This window comes from Somniosus microcephalus, chromosome 13, assembly GCF_052327205.1.
Source record: "Somniosus microcephalus isolate GS21.2 chromosome 13, FLI_Smic_1.0, whole genome shotgun sequence".
NCBI lineage: Eukaryota > Metazoa > Chordata > Chondrichthyes > Squaliformes > Somniosidae > Somniosus > Somniosus microcephalus.
In genome coordinates this window covers 29,533,190-29,556,879 of record NC_140999.1, presented here as the reverse complement: position 1 = coordinate 29,556,879, position 23,690 = coordinate 29,533,190, and the positions used below count along the sequence as shown (strand labels likewise).

Genomic DNA, 23,690 nt, shown 5'->3' with positions numbered 1-23,690 from the left:
CTGTCTGCTCTTTACTGATATGGGCTGACCTGCTGTGCATTTCCAATTTGTTTTTATTAGCGCTTGAATCCTGTTGAACTCCAAACAGGACAAAGGCTGGGACTAGTTATGGAATTGTGGAGACAGTTGTTTGAGATTGATGTCCTGTAGATTTTCTAGGCGAAAGTGATGTCTGCCTTTGACATCAGGATTATGTTATATGCATATATAACAGACTGATTTCATGCAATGGATTTATAGTGCTTGTACACCTATTTGAGCTCTGGTTTGATAATAGACATCAAGGGCAAGATATAGTCACACATGTTAGTTTGGACAATTAAGCCATAAATTTGAACTCAAATCAAATATAATTGGATTTTGAACTGGAAGTGGAGTGAGCTCAGTCAGTATCGAACTTTTAAATAGCGATTATGTAAAGGAGAGAAACAAGCCTAGATCAACAGTTTGGTGAACCACAAACATATCAAATGCTATCTGGCATCACATCGATCACCGGTGGTCAGTCTCAGAACAGCTGAGTGCCAGAGTAAAACAATTGCATGAGAGAGTACAGTGACTCACCACATACATAATTTCAACAACTCCAATCCTCCATTTCTCTTGTATCAAGAAGGCCCTATAGGCATTTCAGAATGAGTGATAAAATACCAGTTCATGTTACTGCCTGACCGTTCAAACACATTTCCAACGTAACAAAAAAAAGTTAGCTATGTACAACTTTTTATTCAAATTTAATCAAGTCAGAATGTAAAGGTTAGCAATTTGTGAACCCCAGGCACTCAAATCTTTACTGATTGCAATTTTGTTAATCAATTGTCTCTGAAGCAAAAATCTGGGCCATTAGTAGATGTTTAAGACCCCAGTTCTCTGCGTCCACCCCGGTGAGGAGTCTTTCTCTGCACAGATTGCTTTCAGTCAGTGTACTGTAAACCTTGGAACATGCTTCTATAGTTCAGTTATCTGAATAGTTTTACTTCAGAGAGAAAAAACTGCTTCACTGCCTGCTGCTGACAAGCTTTTAATGAACTGGTTGTGCACTACACAACATAGACAGATATTCAGTACAAACTTGCCAACAACCAGAAAAAAAAACTTAAGCTGACATTTCCTCAATGTGCAGTCAACAAGTTCAAATTGACAGGATTCAGTGTCAAGTTCCATTATGTGCATATGCATTCCATTGCCTGCATTGTGTGCTATACAATTAATGGATACCTTGTCTACCCAATACATTCTTAAAGAATAACCTGCTGGTTTATAGGAACAGTTTAGATTGAGGTTAAATAGTGGTCATGTAAAGGAGAGAAACAAGTCTAGTTCAACAATTTGGTGAACCACAAACATATCCCATCACAGACCTTCCCTTTTGTTCTTTCCTCCCCTCCTCCCTTTCCTTGCCCCCTGCACTTGCTTAATAACCCGTTTGATCTCCAGCTTTTTCCAGTTCTGACGAAGGGTCATCGACCTGAAACGTTAACTCTGTTTCTCTCTCCACAGATGCTGCCTGACCTGTTGAGTACGCCCAGCATTTTCTGTTTTTATTTCAGATTTCCAGCATCTGCATTATTTTGCTTTTGTATTAGATTGAGGTTGCTGCTTTGAGCTCTACTTCTCCCCTACCCCTCAACCTTCCTTCACCAATTTTCTCTCCTCTTCTCGCAAAGGTATTTTGGCATCTTGCGCACTGTTCCTGTCGCGGCACCTTGCGCAAATTGGGTAGGATTGATTGGAGAATGTCACTCAAAGGGTTAACGGTGGAAAGGCAATGGCAAACATTCAAAGACCACGTGGATGAACTACAGAATTTGTTCATCCCAGTTTGGCATAAAAATAAAACAAAAAAGGTGATTCAACTGTGGCTAACGAGGGGAATTAGGGATAGCATAAGATCCAAGGAGAGGACATATAAATTGGCCAGAAAAAGCAGTAATCCAGAGGATTGGGAGCAGTTTAGCCTTCAACAAAGGAGGACAAGGGGATTAATTAAGAAAGGGAAAATAGAATATGAGAGTAAGCTTGCAGGGAACATAAAAACTGACTGTAAAAGCTTTTATAGATATGTGAAGAGAAAAGGACTGGTGAAGTCAAGCGTAGGTCCCTTGCAGTCAGAATCAGGGGAATTTATAATGGGGAACAAAGAAATGGCAGACCAATTAAATACATATTTTGGTTCTGTCTTCACAAAGGAGGACACAAATAACCTAGAAATGTCAGGGAACATAGGGTCTGATGAAAGGGAGGAACTGAAAGAAATCAGTATTTGTAGGGAAATGGTGTTAGGGAAATTGATGGGATTGAAGGCTCATAAATCCCCAGGGCCTGATAATCTACATCCTAAGGTAATTAAGGAAGTGGCCCTAGAAATAGTAGATGCATTGCTGGTCATCTTCCAACATTCGATGGATTCTGGAACAGTACCCATGGATTGGAGGGTAGCTAATGTTACCCCACTATTCAAAAAAGGTGGTAGAGAGAAAACGGGGAATTACAGACCAGTAAGCCTGACATCGGCAGTGGGGAAAATGCTAGAGTCCATTATAAAAGATGTAATAGCAGAGCACTTGGAAAAGAGTGACAGGATCGGACAAAGTCAACATGGATTTACAAAAGGTAAATCGTGCTTGACTAATCTACTGGAATTTTTTGAGGATGTAACTAGTAAAATAGATAAGGGAGAACCAGTGGATGTGGTGTATTTGGACTTTCAGAAGGCTTTCGATAAGGTCCCACATAAGAGATTAGCATGCAAAGTTAAGGCACATGGGATTGGGGGCAAGGTATTGACCTGGATAGAGAACTGGTTGGCAGACAGAAAAGGAAAGAGTTGGAATAAACGGGTCTTTTTCCGAGTGGCAGGAAGTGACTAGTGTGGTACCGCAGGGAGCGGTCCTTGGACCCCAGCTATTCACAATATATATTAATGATCTAGACAAGGGAACTAAATGTAATATCTCCAAATTTGCAGACGACACAAAGTTGGGTGGGCATGTGTGCTGTGAGGAGGATGCTGAGAAACTCCAGTATGATTTGGACAGGTTGGGTGATTGGGCAGAAGCATGGCAGATGCAATATAACGTGGATAAATGTGAGGTTATCCACTTGTGTCAAAAACAGGAAGGCAGATTATCTGAATGACAATAGATTGGGAGAAGGGGAAGTGCAACAAGACCTGGGTGTCCTTGTGCACCAGTCGCTGAAGGTAAGCATGCAGGTGCAAGCAGGCGGTTAAGGCGGCAAATGGTATGTTGGCCTTCATAGCGAGAGGGTTTAAGTACAGGAACAAGGATGTCTTGCTGCAGTTGTACAGGGCCTTGGTGAGGCCACTTCTTGAGTATTGTGTGCAGCTTTGGTCGCCTTAACTGAGGAAGGATATTCTTGCCATGGAAGGAGTTCAGCGAAGATTCACCAGGCTGATACCTGGGATGGCAGGAATGACATATGAGGAGAGATTGGGTCGATTGGGCTTGTACTCGCTGGAGTTTAGAAGAATGAGAGGGGATCTCATTGAAACTTATAAAATTCTGGCAGGACTGGACAGACTAGATGCAGGAAGGATGTTCCCGATGGTCGTGGAATCCAGAACCAGGGGTCACAGTCTAAAGGATAAGTGGTAGGCCTTTTAGGACAGAAATGAGGAGGAATTTCTTCACCCAGAGAGTGGTGAACCTGTGGAACTCTCTACCACAGAAGGCAGTAGAGGCCAATTCATTAAATATATTCAAGAAGGAGTTGGATATACTTCTCAAGGCTAAAGGGATCAAGGGGTATGGGGAGAAAGCAGGGACCAGGTACTGAACTTGGATGATCAGCCATGATCGCATTGAATGGCGGGGCAGGCTCGAGGGGCCGAATGGCCTACTCCTATCTTCTATGTTTATGTTCCTGTTGCTGCACCTTGCGCACTGTTCCAGTCGCTGCACCTTGCGCACTGTTCCAGTCGTGGTGGAACCGTTGGTCAGGATCACGGCTTGCATGTCGTTGTGAAGCAGGCGGAGGATAGTGACAAACTTTTGAGGGCAGCCGAATTTGAGGAGGACACTCCATAATCCCTCACGGTTGACAGTGTCGAAGGCCTTTGTGAGATCAAAGGCCATATACAGTGGTTGGTGCTGTTCCCTGCATTTCTCTTGTAATTGACGTGCGGTGAAGATCATGTCCATTGTGCCCCTTAGTGGGCGGAATCCGCATTGCGACTCTGGGAGGAGCTCTTCGGCCACTGGGAGAAGGCGATTGAGGAGGATTCTTGATGACTTTCCTTGTGGCAGATAGCAGGGAAACTCCTCTGTAATTACCGCAATCGGACTTGTCACCTTTCTTGACGATGGTCACAATTACGGCGTCTGAGATCCCCTGGCATGCTCTCCTCCTTCCAGATAAGAGAAATGAGTTCATGAATTCACGCCAGTAGTGGTTCTCCACCATGCTTTAGTGCCTCGGCGGGGATTCCATCTGCTTCTGAGGCCTTGTTGTTCTTCAGTTGTCGGATGGCCTTTTCAACCTCATGCCGGGCTGGGGTTGTGCGGAGATGGTGGCGGGTAGCATGCTGTGGGATGGAGTTGAGGACACTCGTGTCGAAGACAGAGTTGCGGTTAAGGAGATCTTCAAAGTGCTCCTTCCAGCGGGCACTGACTGCTTCCCTGTCCTTGATGAGTACCTCTCCGTTCTTGGCTCGCAGTGGGGAAGGGCCTTGGGTGCATGGGCCGAACGAACCGGGGTCAAGCAAGGCTGTGTCATCGCACCAACGCTCTTCTCAATCTTCCTTGCTGCAATGCTCCATCTCACCCTCAGTAAGCTCCCCATTGGAGTGGAGCTAATTTACAGAACAAACGGGAAACTGTTCAACCTCTGTCGCCTCCAGTCCCGATCCAAGGTCGTCCCATCCTCTGTCGTCAAATTACAGTATGCAGACGATGCTTGCGTCTGCGCTCACTCGGAGGTCCGTGTGTTAATGGAGACACGGAATGCAGGAGTTGATTTAACAAGTGTTTACTGAGCAAAGTCTGGAGGTGAACTAACAACACAAGACGCTACACAAGACGCTACACAGGCTTATATACCCGAGTGGTCACTACTGGTACTACAGTATACAGGGGCTTCAAAAACATAGTTCCTCTTAAAAGGTACATACACTACACTCCAAACCATCGTAAACACCTTCACCGAAGCATACGAGAGCATGGGCCTTACACTAAACATCCGTAAGACAAAGGTCCTCTACCAACCTGCCCCCGCCACATGGTGCTGCCCCCCGATTATCAAAATCCATGACAAGGCCTTGGACAACGTGGACCACTTTCCATACCTCGGGAGCCTACTGTCAAACAAGGGCAGACGTCGATGACGAAGTCCAACACCGCCTTCAGTGTGCCAGTGAAGCCTCCGGTCGCCTGAGGAAGAGAGTATTTGAAGACCAGGACCTCAAACCCGGCACTAAGCTCATGGTCTACAGGGCAGCAGTGATACCTGCCCTGCTGTATGCCTCAGAGACATGGACCATGTACAGCAGGCACCTCAAAGCACTGGAGAGGTACCACCAGCGCTGCCTCCGCAAGATCCTGAAAATCCATTGGCAGGATAGGCGCACCAGCATCAGTGTTCTTGCTCAGGCCAACATCCCCAGCATCGAAGCTCTGACCACGCTCAATCAGCTCCGATGGACGGGTCACATACGAGACTCCCAAAACAAGCGCTCTACTCGGAGCTCCGGCACGGCAAGACAGCCCCAGGTGGGCAGAGGAAACACTTCAAAGACACCCTCAAAAGCCTCCTTGAAAAAGTGCAACATCCCCACCGACACCTGGGAATCCCTGGTCCAAGACCGCACAAAATGGAGGAGAAGCATCCGGAAGGCGCCGAACACCGAGTCTCTTCACCGGGAGCAAGCGGAAGCCAATCGCAAGGAGCGCACGTCAACCCAAGCACCCCACCCACCCGCCCCTTCAACCACCGTCTGCCCCACCTGTGACAGATACTGTAGGTCCCGCATTGGACTAATCAGCCACCTGCGAGCTCATTTTTAATGTGGAAGCAAGTCATCCTCAGTTCCGAGGGACTGCCTAAGAAGAGGAGTTCCAGTCGCTGCACCTTGCGCACTGTTCCAGTTGCTGAGCACCCTCTGGAAACCCATCAAAATGGCCATTATTCCTGTTCCAGTCTCAACACCAAGCACCAGCCTATTCAACTGCAAGGGACAGCATAGAGTCCAATACTCTCCTCACCTAAAGTCTCAGTACACATCCAACAGGTACTATATGATAAACAGTGGGAAGCTTGGTTGATTTCCTCCCCCCCCCCACCAGCAATCCAGGGATACAAAGGCTAATTGTAGCAATCTTATCTCAACCTAGCAAAGGTCAGCTAACTCAGCACAGAATCAGAATCAAACTGGAGACCATCTAGCTGGTTAAAACAGGCAATTGGCATCAAACTTCATAACCAGGCTGAGCTGGTGAAAAACTGGCAGGTGCCAAAACTAAATGGGACCCTTAGCTCAATTAATTTTTGCCCCACCTGTCTGCCTTATATTTGAACCCTTGTCAGGAGGCAGACTTCTATTGCAGCCCCTTGCAGAGATCAGCAATAAAACATTTGTAATCCAAATATGGTAGATTTTTTTTCCCCCCCACACAATGTAAATTTTTAGCTCAGTTTTGGGTAATTTATTTGCTCTTATTCCCTTTACGAAAATGGATAATTTTATGTTCATTGTAATGAAACAGGGAATGAGAAGTTAGTTATGGAGAGTCTAGAAAAATTGGGATTTATTTCCACTGAAGCAGAGAAGGATGGGGAGAGAAGCACAAGGACATAATGCAGGGGTTGTGGGGGGGGGGGGGGGGGGAGAAGAGAAGAGAATTATATAGTTTCTAGTGGTTGGCAATTCAGTAATAAGGGGGCATGGACTCAGTATTAAAATCACATTTTGGAAGAAGTTAGGAGAATATTTTTTTTAACCCCAAAGCTTTTAAAACCTGTGATTATATAGAGGTAGATCATTTAAAAAGGAAACCCATAGTGGATGAATCTACCAGGAGCAGGAATTGGGCCAAAAGCTAGACAGTCAGGGACCCAAGGGAACAGACCCTGGTATAAGATCAGGGCTTGGGGTTTGTTGCCGAGCCGATGCTGGTTGGGTAAGACAAGGCTAGGGCTGGGGCTGGGAAGGCCCAAGGACTCCTTGTGGGGCCCGAGGGAGCACTCTGCAGGATTCCACATAACAGTAAAAAAAAAATTAACTTACCATGGCCACTCCGTGATTTCCCCCCTGGGTTTGGCTGTTGAGGTTTGCCCCGTGCAGCTCTCCCGAATGTTGAAGTTAAAATGCTATGACGGTGCTGAAGAAGTCATTGGGCCACAAATTTTAGATTTAAAACCAGGCTCCCGACTGACTGCAGCACCAGCCTTGGCCAACTTCGAAGTAAGTGAAGATAAATTGTGGCAGCCTTGTGCTGCTAAAATCATTCCCCCACTTCTATCCTCTGCACCCTTATTCCCATCAAATCAGTCTCTAACTCTTATTACTGCCCCTCAAATCAGAAGTGCACAAACCTGAATGTACCTGGCACACAACCAACCCATCAAGCTGTATTGTGCCTCACTATTCTACCAAAATCAACTATTCAAAATCATCCTGGTGGGCAAGATCAACTCTAGCTCCTCTTTTCTACAACTAGCTGCCTCCTCAAACCCCTTTCTTCAGCCTCCTCCACCACCTTTTCCAATACCAAATCAGAGTGCATGGATTTCTTCATCTCCAAGATTAATATCCATGCAGCAATCTCCACTGCTTCCTCTCTATTCTGCCCCAGGCCTTTTGCCAGTCTTCCAACCACTCCAGCCCCAATTCCACATCATTTCAGCTTCCTCATCTCTTCCTCCCCCTTCTCCAAATTCATCTTTCATTTGACCCATTTTCTGCTCTCTTGATTCCCCTCCCTACCCAACTCCTAATCACTCAAGTACCCATGCTAGCTGACATGGTTACTGGTTTCCTTTACTCAGGCATTATTCCTCTTCCTTTAAAACTTGCCATCACCACCACATCCATCCTATACCTCCTTTTTCTTTCCAAGGTCTGCATTCTGTGCCCAGCTCTTTGAAACTCCCAATTTGAATCCCTCCACTTGGCTTCCACCCATGTCATAGCACTGAGACTTGCTTGATCAATGTCACAAATTACATTCTCTGTGACTGTGGTGAGCAACCCTAATCTATCGGTAGCATTTAACAATTGATTATGCTGTCCACCTCCACTGGCTCACTTCTGCTAACCAGCTCTACCTTTCCTGTCTGGGTTCAAGTCACAACTTCTTTCAATGAAACATCTGGAAGACAGAAGCCATCGTTCTTGCTGCCGACCAAAAACTCTGCTCCCTTTACATTAATTCAATCACCCTCCCTGGCTTCCCTCTCAGCCTGAACAAGACCATAAAAAACCATTTGATTGGGAGTTGAGCTTCAAACACTGCATCCTCTCCCATCAGCAAGTCTTCCACCTCAACAACACTGCCAGTCTCCGACATGCCCCCTGACTCCGACACTGAAAACCTTATCCATGCTTTCATCACCTCCAGACTTGATTATTGCAATGCTCTACTTGTTGGTCTTTGTCCACATTTCCTAGACTCTGGGTCAAAATGCAACTGTGCATATCCTATTCTGCACTAACCCCAATCTGCCCATCACTAGTGTCCTCAGATGCATAGATATGCAGCAGTAGAGCATTTTACGAGGTTGGATTGACTCGTATACATGGATTACCCAACTTTAAAGTTTTTCCTTTTACCTGATCATTCACTTTGCACTGCAGCTGCAAGATCTTGTTTTCCATTCCTTTGTTCAGTTTTTTGTAGTGTTCAACTGATCGGGCTTCAACCTTCAGCTTCTTAAGTTGACGATATGCCACCATGCGCCGGTAACAACACTGCAAGTAGATAACAGCATGCCGAATCCTGTGATATCTCAAAAAAGCTAGCCATCCTCGTACGTATTTCTGTAGGAGAGTGGCCTTTTTCTCCTGGACCATCTAATTAAAAATAAGTGTATGCATCTTTAGTAAAGCTAAACAATTACCTATTTCAGTAGTGATCGGATCTAAACTCCCATCCACGACCCCGCCTCTCACACCACCATCCCCACCCCCCAACTTCCCACCCCTCACCCACAGAAAGCTTAACTTGGTATAATAGTTCTCAAACATACAAGAACTATGAAATTAAGCTTTTTTTCCCAAATATTAAAACACAGTTGGACAATACTGACTAAAGTCATTTTGTGCCTCAAAAACAGATGAGCTTGAGGCTATTGAAAAAGACAAAGAAAGATTTGCATGTATATAGCACCTTTCATGACCTCAGGATGTCCCAAAGCTCTTTACAGCCAATGAACTATTTTTGAAGTGTAGTCACTGCTGTAATGTGGGAAACGCGGCAGCCAATTTGCACACAGCAAACTCCCACAAACAGCAATGTGATAATGATGTTGGTTGAGGGATAAATATTGACCGGGACACCGGGGCGAACTCTCCTGCTGTTCTTCAAAATAGTGTCATGGGATCTTTTACATCCACCCGAGGGAGCAGCCGGGGCCTCATCTGCAAGACGGCACTTATGACAGTGCAGCACTTTCTCAGTATGGCACTGGAGTATCAGGCTGGATTTTGTCCTCAAGTCTCGAGTTGGACTTGAACCCACACCCTTCTGACTCAGAGGCTAGAGCGCTAACATGGAGTCACAGAAAATCTTATTGGTAAAATTTTCCTGAGAGTTACAATGCTAGTGCCCAATACTTGCATGAATCACTGATTTAAGCCATACTTCGTCAGTTCCCCAATGACCTGGTGGGTAAAGGTGCCACCTAGTGTAGCACTAAACTGTACAGATCACAAAGTCCTAGGATTGATTCTCAGCTGTTTGTCTGATCTCAGCCAGGGCAGCAGCTGGGATGCTACAATTGACCTCAAAGTTCCTGGACTGGGGAGGCAGATCAAAAAACAACCAATGGTGCTACTAACCTACATATGGGTATTTAGCGAGGACAGGATCAGGGTTGACAGTGATGCCTTCCCTACTTAAACACCCTGATGACCCTCACTGTCCAGATTCATGACAAATGGCCATTTTGGTGAGGTACTGGAAGTTTGCTGTTACACTGCAGCAACAATCAGAGTCTTCAGAGGGGATAAAAGCATTGGGGCCATGAAAAAATGGTGGACTGTTCCAGGTAATTATAATTTGATTTTAGCTTTCTCTACCAGCATTATCTCTGGAATTAAAGGGATGGTATTCAAACATTGCCTCCAGTAGGAGTAGAATTCCAAGATCAGCACAAGTTCTTCATAAGATATGGGAATAAATCAATTTCAAAATTAAAGAATCTAAACGTTTACTAAAGCTGTTCAGACAATAAAAATTTTCCACAAAGACTTGCCTTACGATACATTCGTCTTGTAGCCATGCCTTTTGCACATGCTTGAATAGTAATTGCTGCTGTACGGATGAGTACATACAGCCTCCTCACAGCCAACATTCTGTATTGTTTCTGTATAATTATGGCAGCCCTTGTCTGTCTTAAATGTTCAACTAGTCTAAAAAGCAGAAATAAAATTACTTGTGCGCTCTTCACACGTGCAAGCTCCAAGTCAACATACATAACATAGCATAACAATGTGAATGACTTGAGGCAGCCATTACACTGGCAACATAAGTGAATCTTCTAAAAGGTCATCAAATATATATATCCACTGGAGGGATGGCTCAAACTGCAAGTGATCATTTTTAAAATGCCACAGTAATGAAACTTTCAATCTGCAGAAGAAATATCCAGTATGATCCAACTCATCATTGTCAGTCGAAGAAGGATGTGCGGTGGCAAGTGACACAAGTTGAGAATTATTTCTAAATCGTGCATTACCTAGCTATGTACATGCACTTAGTATTAACCTTGAAGATAAAAATGTGTACAAATGAGGGTTCCTTGCAGGATAGGTAATTGGAGCAAACATTTGAGTCACAGCTTTCTTGGAACGGTGGTTAGTTTGAGTCACCAACAGCAAACACAAGTTTCCTCACCGCACTGTGCAATTAACCTTAGCTCGTGGTGTGTTGCGACATGTGACCACACTTACTGTTTCGCTAGAAATCTCCTTGTATATTTCTGTACGATGATGGCGGCTTTGCATGTCTGCTGATATTTTTTCCTTTGAAGCCAACCTCTCATCATTTTCTGTACCATTATGCAGGCAGTTCGGAGCTGGTTTGAACGGAGCTTTTCTAGGTAAGCTACTTGTCCTGCACAAAAGAAGATCTTGGTCTTTCCAAATTGATATTTGTTCTTCTCCTGTGGATAATAAAGAATTCCTTATAAAGCAGCTACTGTTGCCCTCCTACAAAAAAAATCCAAAATCACGAGACTTACTATTTCCATTTTTATATTTGCAGATCATAAATCCAGATACCAGCAATATCAATAAGTAAAAATCTATCTCTATACCTATCCTTGTCCTTACATAAAAACAGGGTCAGTCACAGTGTAATATTTCCCTCTTGCAATTCTGCATGTGCTATGCTTGGGCCGAGGGTCCTGAACACATTACAATGAAAACAGGCAAGTCGGATTGGGGCACTGTTACATTGTTATTATAAGTAGCACATCGTTAAATGGAACTATTTTGGTATGGAACTACTTTGGCATGGTGTAGTTATATTGCTATGCGGCACACTGTGCACGGGCAGTGCACAGTGCAGCGTCGGACATCTTGTATCACTCCGCACCATGCGGCAGCACAGAAACAAAGCAGAAATACAGCTGGGTAAAAGCACGAACTAAAAATGAACTAGTGTCTGTAATATATATAGTATAAGAACACAAGGAGACACAACATGGTGGCAGCGGTATAAGAGTACAAAATTGTGCTATACGAACTACGACGAAAAGTGATTTTATGCGGTGATTGAGAGTGAATCGTACGGGAAACTTAAATGACAGCACTGACTGCGCAAATGCAACCCCTCATAACTGGGAAGCCGACTATATAGTAGAAGCATTCCGCAAGTTCAAACAGAAATGTGAGCTTACATTCAAAAGCTTCCTGAAGGATACTACCAATGAGGAAAAGGTTAGTTACATTCTGTTGTGGACAGGAGAAAAAGGTCTAGATTTGTACAATAGCTGGAGTTTGACTGAAGAGGAAATGGAAAACCCTGCGACAATTTTTGATAAATTCAGCAACCATCTAGAGCCTAAATCCAATCACCGTATACACAGATACAAATTCCAGAGTCTAAGACAGGAACCCGGTGAAACAGCTGACAATTTCCTGACAAGGCTGAGAAATGAAGCCAGCAAGTGTAAATTTAAGGAAATGGAGGAAAGGCTAGTGGACCAGCTAATATGGGGGTCAGCGCATGTAGAGGTACAAAAAGCCCTGATAGGAAAAGAAAAGCTCGGAATAACAGAGGCTATAGATACTGCGAGAGCTCATGAAGCAGCAAATGAAAACGCTGATTTCTCAAACGGCTGACAGGCAGACGGCTTCTGAGACGGACAACAGAGTGGATGCAGAGAGAGAAAAGTACAACACACAAAGACATGCACACGACAACGGGGGAAACGTGCAGAAATTGTGGAAGACCGCACAATTACACAGACAAGAGGAAATGTCCAGCATATGGAACAAGCTGCAATGCATGTGGCAAACTAAACCACTGGGAAAAGAGGTGTAGAACGAAAAAAGGAACATACGTCAAAAACAAAGGCGGACAGCAGAACCAGAGAAAGAAACACAATATCCATGCCATGGATGAGCAGGATGATGATGATGATCATGACAATGTACTAAACATCGAAACCATAAAGATACAGCTTCACGAGATGTCCAGAGCGGAAAATACTCCGAGGAGAGAATTGCACACCATCATCCAAATCAAAAAAGTCAAAGGTCGGCCCACAACCATCAATTTAAAGTTGAAGCTGGACACAGGGGCGCAGAGCAACATTCTCCCATTGAGACTGTACCAGCAGATCATTCCCGAAAACCTGAGAGAAGATGGCTACCCGAAAAATGGTTGTTTAAAGGCAAGTAATGTCACGCTGACAACATACGGGGGGAGTGAGATTAAACAACTCGGAATAACCTTTATCAAAGGGACACATAAAAGAAAGAATATCAACTGCATGTTCTATGTCACCGACACTGAGGGGCCAGCGATCCTGGGATTAAACAGCTGCGAGAAGTTGAGATTGATCTCAGTGCATCACGAGCGGACGGAAACGCCACTGAAGATAGACAGCAACACCCCACTTGAGAACTGCCCACAAATCAAGAGTAAAAAAGACTTGAGAGACATGTATCCGGAATGTTTCGATGATACAGTGGGATGTTTCGGAGATTTCCAATACCACATCACCATCGATCCAGGAGGTAAAGCCCGTTATCCATGCTCCACGAAAAGTACCCATTGAGCTGAAGACAAAGCTTGAAAGAGAGCTAAAGGAGATGGAAGAAAAGGGAGTGATTGTAAAGGTCACTGAACCCACAGACTGGGTAAACTCAATTGTGGTACTAGAAAAGCCAAACGGGCGTCTCAGAATATGTTTGGACCCCAAAGATCTAAACCAGGTGATAAAGAGGGACCACTATCCCACCCCAACGCTAGAGGAGATTACGCCATCCCTGGCAGGAGCCAAGGTTTTCTCAAAACTAGATGCCAGAAATGGATATTGGAACGTGAAGTTGGATGAGGAATCAACAACACTGACAACATTCAACACACCATTTGGGCGTTACAAATTCCTGCGGCTACCATCCGGGCTAAAGGTCAGTCAAGATATCTTTCAGCAGAAAATAGACGAGACATACAGAGGCTGTGAAGGAGCTATAGGAATAGATGATATTCAGATCTATGGAGCAGATGAAAGAGACCATGACATGCACCTACATGAGGCCATGGAGAGTACCAGGAAGGCTGGCATCAAGTTAAATGCAGATAAGTGCAGAGTTAAAGTCAAGGAATGCCAATTCTTCGGTATGATTTATACACCAGAGGGAGTCAAGCCAAATCCAGAGAAGATTGCGGCAATTGCTGAAATGAAACCACCCAAAGACAAGAAAGAGCTGAGGAGTTACCTCGGCTTGGTCCAATACATGAGTTCTTTCATCCCACACATGTCGGAACATACAACAAATCTCAGAGAGCTATTGAAAGAAGACGCCGAACACCAGTGGTCTGAATCACACGAAAGGAATTTCAAACAACTTAAAGAACTGTTGTGCAAAGAAACAAGTCTGTCATATTATGACAGAAGAAAACCAGTCACTCTGCAAGTAGACGCTTCTACCAGAGGACTAGGGGCAGCTCTGGTGCAGGAAGGAAAGCCGATAGCTTTCGCATCAAAGGCCTTGACGTCAGCCGAGACGAGATACGCCAACATAGAAAGAGAACTATTAGCAGTAGTGTACGGATGCAAGAAATTCCATACATACCTATATGGCAGGCGATTTACAATAGAGAGTGACCATCGTCCACTAGAACAGATCTATAAGAAGAATCTGTGCAAAGCGCCTGCAAGACTACTTCTAAGGATCCAAAGCTATGACTTCACGCTTAAATATAAGCCAGGAAAGGAAATGGTGCTAGCAGATGCGTTGTCTCGATTGTCACCATATGAGAAACATGAGATGGAGGGTCTAACAGTAAAAATCCACCACCTAGTGAATGTTACCCCTACAAAGCTCAGTCAAATCAGAGATGAGGAGTTGCAACTACTCACACAAGTGATACAGGGGTGGCCGGAGAATATCCAGCAGGTACAGGCGACAATTCGTCAATACTGGACGATTAAAGACAATATTGCAGTAGAAGATCATCGTGCCAAAGACGATGCAGACACAATTTCTCCATCTCATACATGAAGGCCACATGGGAATGGAAAAATGCAAGCTGAGAACCAGATCAGCTGTATACTGGATAGGCATGTACAAAAATATCAAACAGATGGTCTCTGCATGTGGTATATGCCAGAAATACACAACAGAAAGAGATGGTACCTAGTGAAATACCGTCAAGACCATGGCACACTGTTGGGGCAGATCTCTTCATGTGCAATCAAGAATGGTATCTCATAGTGGCAGATTACTATTCCAAGTTTCCTTTTGTGAGAAAGATGAAAGACTTGAAAGCCACAACTACCACCAGGATTGCAAAGAGCTTGTTTGCTGGACAAGGAATCCCGGAAAAGGTAATCTGTGACAATGGAACCCAGTTCACATCGAGTGAATTCAGAGCTCTGGCAGAAAAGTATGGGTTCAAAATAGTAACCTCATCCCCATGTTTCCCAAGGGGACACGGGTTCATCGAAAGACAGATCCAGACTGTCAAGAGAACTCTCATCAAAAGTAGAGAGATGGGGGAAAACCAAGACCTTGCCCTCCTATCACTCAGATCAACACCACTGAAAGCAGACATGAAATCACCTGCGGAATTGGAGGAAGTTTAAGACTACACTACCAGCAAAAATACATCCTCCCCAGGACCAGGAGGACTTCAGACAAAAGCTGGCAGAAGCACAAATCGTAGGAAGCAAACATTTCGATAAACATGCAGACGCTACCAGAATTGCTGAATGGACAATCAGTGCATGTGCAAGACCCGGTGTTGAAAACCTGGAATCCAGCCAAGGTCATTGGAAAAACTGATACTCCAAGATCCTACTTCATAGAGACCGAACCTGGTAACCAATACAGATGGAACAGACTCCACATCAGACCTTCACCTGAACTGGTTAAGCAGCAGACATCAGCAAAATTGACAACACCAGCTACCACAAGCAGTACAACACCAGAAACAAGCGCTACAAATCAAACAACCACGAGCATGCACACTCCAACTCCAAAGGTGACAGCAACGACGAGAGCGGAACACACCAAAACACCGCAGAGAGGAATGGTCACCACCAAATCCACAAGATGGAGGGACAACATCCAACCACCTGAGCGATATCGCGAATAAAAAACTCACGATTCTTTGTAGTTGATAATAGTCTAGATATAATATTTGTTAATTTAAATTGTTAAATTTAATGTTTTAGTTTTTTGAGAAAGAGGGATGTTACATTGTTATAGTAGCACATCGTTAAATGGAACTACTTTGGTATGGAACTACTTTGGTATGGTGTAGTTATATTGCTATGTGGCACACTGCACGGGCAGTGCACAGTGCAGCGTCGAACATCTTGTATCACTCCGCACCATGCGGCAGCACAGAAACAAAGCAGAAATACAGCTGAGTAAAAGCACTAACTAAAAATGAACTAAAATGTACGTAATATATATAGTATATAAGAACACAAGCAGACACAACAGGCACCTTTAAGCACATTAGGTCAGTCGACAGCAGCAGCACAAGCTGGATATTCTCAAGTGAATCAATACCACAACAGAGAAAAAAATAGGATAAATGTCAAGCATAGCTGGAAATTGTCCACTTTTGGAGTGGACTGTGCTCCTTTTCAGCTGTTCATGTCACGGAGGAAATATCAGTTATTTCCAAGGTCTCCCCATAAAACACACCCTGTATTCTAATCACCCTAATATCACACACTATTAGACAACAGCTTGAAAAACATTGAAATCCCCATAACTAAAATTACTGGAATTTAAAATGGAATTAAAAAATGGTCCATTCTACATGTGGCGCGGACACATCAAGCTCTGCAAGAACACACAAGATCCCTAAATTTGTGCATTGCATTTGCAGCAGTTTTCCTCATTTTCAGTTGCTGGGACGATGGGTTACTGGGGGCAGGACTGCAGCCTCACAATCTTTGCATACTAACATTTTCTAGGACTAGCTCGGTCTTTAATTTTTTTTTTTTTTTTTTTTTTTTAAATTCTTGTAACTAGATTCCCCAAAGCTCAGCTGCCAAATTTGTATTTAAGCTTTAGATTTTTGCCTACTTCAAACTATTATTTCCACAAACATATTCATCAATTGCTAGCATGCAATGTCTCAGTATTAGGAAGTACTGTACTAACAGCTGATCTGCATGGTGATGAATATTAAACGCAATTAATGTTGTAATCATGGGTTTTTTGACAGTATTCTTTCATGATCTTTATGCTTACAGGTGGTGGTAGTTTCAGAAGGTTAAATGTAGGTCTTAGTAGGACTTTAATCTTCAATTTTAATCCTAGAATATCCAAAACAAACTGCAAAAAACACAATGACCGATAGTAAGAGTGTATTTAGATACTATAGTGGGGGGGAAAAACAGTTTTGGAAACTGACTACTTAATTTTACAATGGTATGTTCTGACAGTTTACAAAGGATATGCAGGAAGGTAGTTCTTACATTGTCATGTGACTAACATATCAAAGATAACATTCAAGGGGGATCTTGACTAATTATGTGGACAAGCCAAGGAAACTAGGTTTTTAATATGGATATAAATACAATATTCTCAAATTTACGATCAATGTTCATGACAGAAAACAACAGCCCCAATATATTTCCCCTATTGGTGACACTGTATTTGCACTTGTTTTGTCAGTTATTGGGCCAGTAATTCCGGTCCCAACGCGTGAGTACGGACGGGGTGCTCACACGTAGACCCGGACGGGGTACTCACGCGTGGGCCCGTTGGAAGTGCCGGATTTCAGCATGCACAGCGCATGCGCGGGAAACCGGCATTTCCTCCAAGGGGTTCAGAGGTCCAATGCGTGCGCGCAGGACTCTGCGTGCACGCGTTGAACTTCCTTCTTTTTGACAGGTTTGCCCGTGTGTAAGGGCCTGAACTTTTTAGAAATGTAAAAAGGAGACGCAAGGACTTGATTCTTTAAGGTAAGTGGTCTATTATTATTTAAAATTATAACATTTTTTCCACAGCTTTATTGTTTTTAAGGACTTTACAGCAAGGTAAGTTTATTTTTAGACCCGATTTCTTAAAAAATTATTTTTTTCAAAAATTTGATTGTTTAAAATATTTTAAAGTTATTTATAGTTCATTTAATTAGTGGGATTTAAAAAAAAAATTATTTTAAGTTTTAGTAGTGTTTTGGACGCCCATAGTTTTCATGAGTTTGACAGTTCTTACTATCAAACTCATGAATGAAGTTTCCCCTCCCCTGATTGGCTGCCCAGTGCTCACCTGATCCCAGCTGGCACATCGAACTAACTATGCCGCTGGATCAGGCAAGCACAGTGCGCCGACAGCTGAACCGGGCCAGTGACAGGAATTCCAAGCAGTCCCAGACTTCAGCTGTCGGCGCGCCGGGTAAGTGCACATCGGGGGCTTGCACGCGCGGCAAGCCCCCGAACCTAATTTCTGGGCCATTATGTTCTGGTGTAGGAAAACAAGCGCCGCAGGAAATTTAAGCGGAAGCTCCCATGGCAAGATCGGGACAAATTTTGGCTAATTTCAAGAGGAGTTTTTTTTTTTTTTTTTTAATTCTTTCTCCCCCTCCAATTATCTTCAAACCTTTGTTGTTTGTCCAGCTTTAGTTTTTTTTTTTAAATTAACAGAATTAACAGCTTTTGCTGCGAGTCTGTTCCACTTTTATAGGGACATATTTCCTTCTAATCTCTACTCATTAATTCTGCATCCACTCAGCTGATTCAGGATTTTAGGTTCCATAAATTATTCTGCCATGTCACAAAATTATATCAGATGGGCCATTTTGTAAATTAGAATTGGAGGTGAGGAAAAGAGCAGCCCAGAAATGCAGCAAAAATTTTTGAGACAAAACAGCCAATATTTATGACAGTTCATTAGAATATCTAGGGGGAGAAATTCAGTTGTTAGCGCCTTAAGAGGGGCGCGATGCAGCTAGTGCCCAGGCACGGCGAGACCTGCACCTCTCGCAAAATTGAGCGGACATTTAGCGACGGCGCAAGACCGCAACGCCCGCTCAGCTGCGCGCGCAGATCCTGACGTCATTTCATGGTGCAACGCCCTTAGGGCACCCCGAACCGGAACTTCAGTGGTGCCCCCCTCCTTTCCGCCTGGCGCTCCCAGCGACTGGCTGACTGGAACAGTTCCCAGTCGCTTGGGGGGGGGGGGGGCACTATTTAAAGGGGGCTCTTCCTGGTAGCCATTTTTGGACCACTCCTGTGTGAGAGAGAGAGAGAGAGAGAGAGAGAGAGAGAGAGAGAGAAAAAAAGAGAAAAAGAGAGAGAGAGAGAGATTTGCAGAGAGACAAAGGGAGAGAGCTTTCTGCATTGAGTCAGCGCTTGCAGAGGTACTTCTGGCTTCGGCCCAGAACTTTGTAGTCGGTTTGATTTTTCACTGGCATAACCTTGAGTGGCCACATACTATGGGGCTGCAATGGGTGGAAACGTTGGGTTTCTCCATTGCATTGAGAGGGCTCAGAGACGCCGAGAGTGTGCCAATCATGGCCAGACGGAGGAGGGCCAACAGGCGTCGGCACAGGAGGCCTTACCCTCCCAGGGTATTCCGCCAACAGTTCTCATACCTCAACATGTCTGAGGAGCAGTGTTTTCGGAGGCTTCAATTCAGCAGGGAGGTGGTCACTGAGCTCTGCCACCTGCTTCAGCCAGATCTGCAGCCTCAACTGAGGAGCAAGACGTCTCTGTCGGTGGCAGTGAAGGAGACAGCGGCTCTCAACTTCTATGCCACCGGCTCCTTCCAATCCGCTACTGGGGACATTGCCAATGTCTCCCAGTTCGCGGTGCATTGCTGCATCCGCCAAGTCACGAATGCCCTCTTTAAAAGGAGACGACAGTACATTTCCTTCCCCATGACCCTGGACAAGCAGCAAGAGCGTGCAATGGGATTTGCAAGAATAGCAGGCTACCCCATGGTCCAGGGCGCCATTGACTGCATGCAAGTGGCTTTGCGGGTGCTGCAAGAAAATGCCGAGGATTACCGCAACTGGAAGGGGTTCCATTCGTTGAACGTCCAGTTGGTGTGTGACCACAGACAGCTGATACTAGCTGTCAATGCCCGCTTTCCAGGCAGCAGCCACAACGCCTTCATCCTGCGCCAGACTTCTGTGGCAGACCTTTTCGAAGCCCCGGCTCCCCCAGGAGGCTGGCTTCTTGGGCTATCCTCTGTGCACCTGGCTGATGACCCCGCTCCATGCGCCCAGCACCCCTGCTGAAGAACGATACAATGAGAGCCATCAAGCGACCAGGAACATCACTGAGCACACAATCAGCGTGCTAAAGCAACGGTTCTGCTGTCTGGACCATTCCAGGGGAGCCCTTCAGTACTCACCTGAGCGAGTCTCCCATTTCGTTGTAGTGTGCTGCATGCTGCATAACCTGGCAATCCTCAGGACTCAGCCAATGCCACCAGACATTGGAGCACCAGCAGAGGAGCAGCACCAGGACAGGAGGGAGGCACAAAGTGCAAGGGCCGTCCATCAGCAGCTTATTGCAAGTCGGTTCTAGGCCCCCTCTGAGGGAATGGCTTGTGTCATTGAAAGAACATGAATGGAACCGTTCCGCAACCCAAGCTGGTCAAGGCAACAAATAGTTCGAAGAGCAAACATGCACAACCTGAATAAAGATACTTCTTTATTTAACAAACTGTGTGCCCTTCCTGCATCACAAAGTAATAGAGAGAAACCCCAAAAAAAGCAGACAGACACATAACTGGCTCTCTCAACCTGGAGACAACGAACAAAAGAGTAAACAAAAAATGGCCACGATCCTCGGCCTTCACTAAAAAAATTAACAGCATTTTGCCACACCTCCTACTTTTTGCCCTTCAAGGGTGATCTGCTTCGCTTGCGAGATTGGCCCCTTCCCACCCTGCAGCTCCCCCGCAATGGGACCCCAGTGGCTGCAGCAAGGCTGGGCGAAGGCTGCTGAGTGTCAGAAACTGAGACTGCAGATGCCCTTGAGGTACAGCCTGGACCAGCTCTGGGTCTGAAGGGCCCAGCTGCTGACTGCTCCAACTCTGCATGGGCGGCAGCAGTCTATCCTACAGGTGGTGGCAGCTGCAGTGGTGAAGTGACAGTGTTGGCAGCAGGAATGCTGCCATCCTGACAGAGGACAGCCACTCCCTAGTCGGACGACACACTGGCACTCCCACGGGGCAGCACTGCAGCATGCAGAGCAATCTGCTGAAGCACAGACTGCTGGCCTGCTGTGGCGCGGCGAGGGCCCCGGCGATTCGTGCCCGATCCAGCGAGGGTGGCAGCAGTCAGTGCTCGTGTGGCCTCAATCTGCGTCTGCATCAGACCAGCCACTGACTGCATTGCACCACTAAGCACTTGCGTGGAAGCCGCCTGTGCTGCACCGAAGTCCTGCAGACTCCTTGCCAGTGCTGCACCGAAGTCCTGGACACTCCTTGCCAGTGACTCAATGGATTTGGGCATCCTTGCCACTGCAGCCATGAGCTCAGTGTGCCTCTGCTCCGCCTGGGCGTCCATTTCAGCGAGGAGCCGCACCTCTTCTGCGCTCACTGTAGCAGGACTTGAGGCCAGACTCGTCCCCCATCCGGGGAGAAGGCCGCCGAGCTTCCCTAACCCCCCACCCCCGCGTTGCTGCAGCCCGCTGGGCCCCGGAGCTTCAGCCTCCTCAGACCCTTCCCCCCTGCTTCCCTCCAGGGAAGACGTGTCCCCATTATGGCCATGGGCTGCCTCGGCTGAGGGTGGCACTGATGGTCCGGATTCCTCTTCCTCCGCGCCTTCAGAATCTCAGTGGCAGCTTGAGGGCCCGCCTCCTCACCTGGCGAATCAGCATCTGAAAGCAGGGAGGTACAAGAGTTGCTTTAGCATGAGGACAGGGTGGCAGCGAGGGAGGCATGAGTGCTGCAATGCACTGTATTGGTTCGATAGTGGCAAAGGATGCTGGTGTGAGGCACAAGTGGAAGGAGAGGTGTCAAAAAGGTGATGACCTTACCATTGCTGTCCAGAATGGGGTCGGCATCTCCACTGGCGACGGGGCCAATCATCCGGCCTGCCATAATCCGCTGGACTCGCTGCTCCAGATGGCCGAGGTCTTGAAGGTGAGGCCAGCCTCCCCCAGTCCGTTGCTGCTGCCTCCCGTTATGGGCCAGCTTGCCCTGCAAGAGAAAGGACAGGCTCCGAGTACAGTGTGAAGCCCTGATCTTGGCTGCACTGCCTCCCATGGTCAAATAGCCCTTAGTGTGTAAAGTGCTGAATGTGCGTGTGAGTTTCATGAAAGGCCCATAGGTGTTGGATGAGGGCTGGGCATTGGGGCTTTCCGAACCCTTTGGCCATAGTGAGGTGCACATGCAGGGATGAAAAGGATACTGAAAAGGGTACTCATCCTGACGACCTGAGTGAGGTTGTTGAACTTCTTCCTGCATTGCACAGGGGTCCTAGGCACCATGCTGCTGGAGGTCACTCTGTGAGCCATCTCCCTCCAAGCTTTTCGATAGTCGCCGGGCAGCGGCCTCCTGCCACCGTCCGGGTACAGGAGAGATCGCCTACGCTCCACCGTGCCAACCAGAGCCTGCAGGGCCCCCTCACTGAACCGCTGCGCTCGCTCCCTGACCCTCTTCATGGTCCTAGGCGTTAGAATGTGGCAGCAGGTCTGGCCAGGCCGAGAATCAGGGCTCCGATGTGCAGGGTGTGGCTGCAATCCAAGATCGAACCTCCCCTTTAAGAGCTGACCGGCGCCAGCGTGTCTGCGTGCAATCGCTAACTGGCCGCACCTGCGCTGCGCCCGCCCTCGGTGGTAGCACCTCGCTTCTCCGGCTTAACACCTTAGGACAGTCGTGCAGCGCTTGTTTTAGCGCTCCAAGCACCTCCTGGGGCGAAGCAGGTCAATTTAGCAATAGGTGGCGATAATTTGCACCGGGCGCTAAATTTCACGCTCGCTCGAGTAGAACGCCCCAAACATGGCGATACTGAATTTCTCCCCCCCTAGGGTTTTATAGATCATAAGCTAGAAAGCAAACCTAATGCAAAACACACTACTGAACATTTAAAAGAAAAAGTTAGTAACTTCACATTGGGCAGTATGAAAACCATTATTAATCCTTCCAGGAGGAAGACTCAATTTAAGAGACATATTGCAAAGAATTAATCTTGCCAAAATTAGGTAGTTGACAGTTTGTATTTGAGAACACAATTCTGCAATTAACACATTAAAAAATCTTGGAGAAGGAGGGAGAAAGAGAGAGAGAGAGAGACTGTTTCATTGAGAGCGTGCGTGAGAAAAAGATTCATTAAATCACACATAATCTATTTCCTAAACAGATGTCTGCATCATAAAAAGGAAAGGCTTTATTTTTCAGAAATATCAGCCAAGGATCCACTCATTAGTACTGTAACATCAGAAGGACAGTTGTCTTTGCTAGGAATAGTTAACATATTACAATGAATTAAAAACATATAGCTGTAGCTGATGGCATCCTTCATTCATTTGCATTGCTGGAACCGGAATAGAGGGCACGGTGGCTAAACAAAATAGCCAAAAATAGAAAGAAAACTCACATTTATATAGTGCATTTCATGTCAAGAAATATCTCAGCATTTCATTTGAAGTGCAGTTACCTACCTAGAAAAATTAAACAGCCTATCTGCACACAGCAAGGTACCACAAACAGCAATGAGAGAAATGTTTTGCATAGTATTGTATAGTATTTATAGCACAGAAACAGGCCATTCGGCCCAACAGGTCCATGTCGGAAATAACAACAGAAAATGCTGGAAAAACTCAGCAGGCCAGGCAACATCCGTGGAGAGTAATTA

At 45.8% G+C, this 23,690-nt stretch overlaps 1 protein-coding gene across 1 annotated transcript in view; it reads right to left on the bottom strand.

The window, feature by feature from the left end:
• Window positions 1–23,690, bottom strand: part of LOC147108173 (unconventional myosin-Vb-like) — a 196,481-nt gene that overhangs the window by 68,815 nt on the left and 103,976 nt on the right. The window contains exons 19-21 of the mRNA XM_086004704.1: window positions 11,129–11,340; window positions 10,432–10,588; window positions 8,789–9,028 (exon numbers count right to left, since the gene is read on the bottom strand). Of these exons, the coding sequence (XP_085860830.1) occupies window positions 8,789–9,028; window positions 10,432–10,588; window positions 11,129–11,340 (609 nt within the window). The remainder of the gene's footprint in view (window positions 1–8,788; window positions 9,029–10,431; window positions 10,589–11,128; window positions 11,341–23,690) is intronic.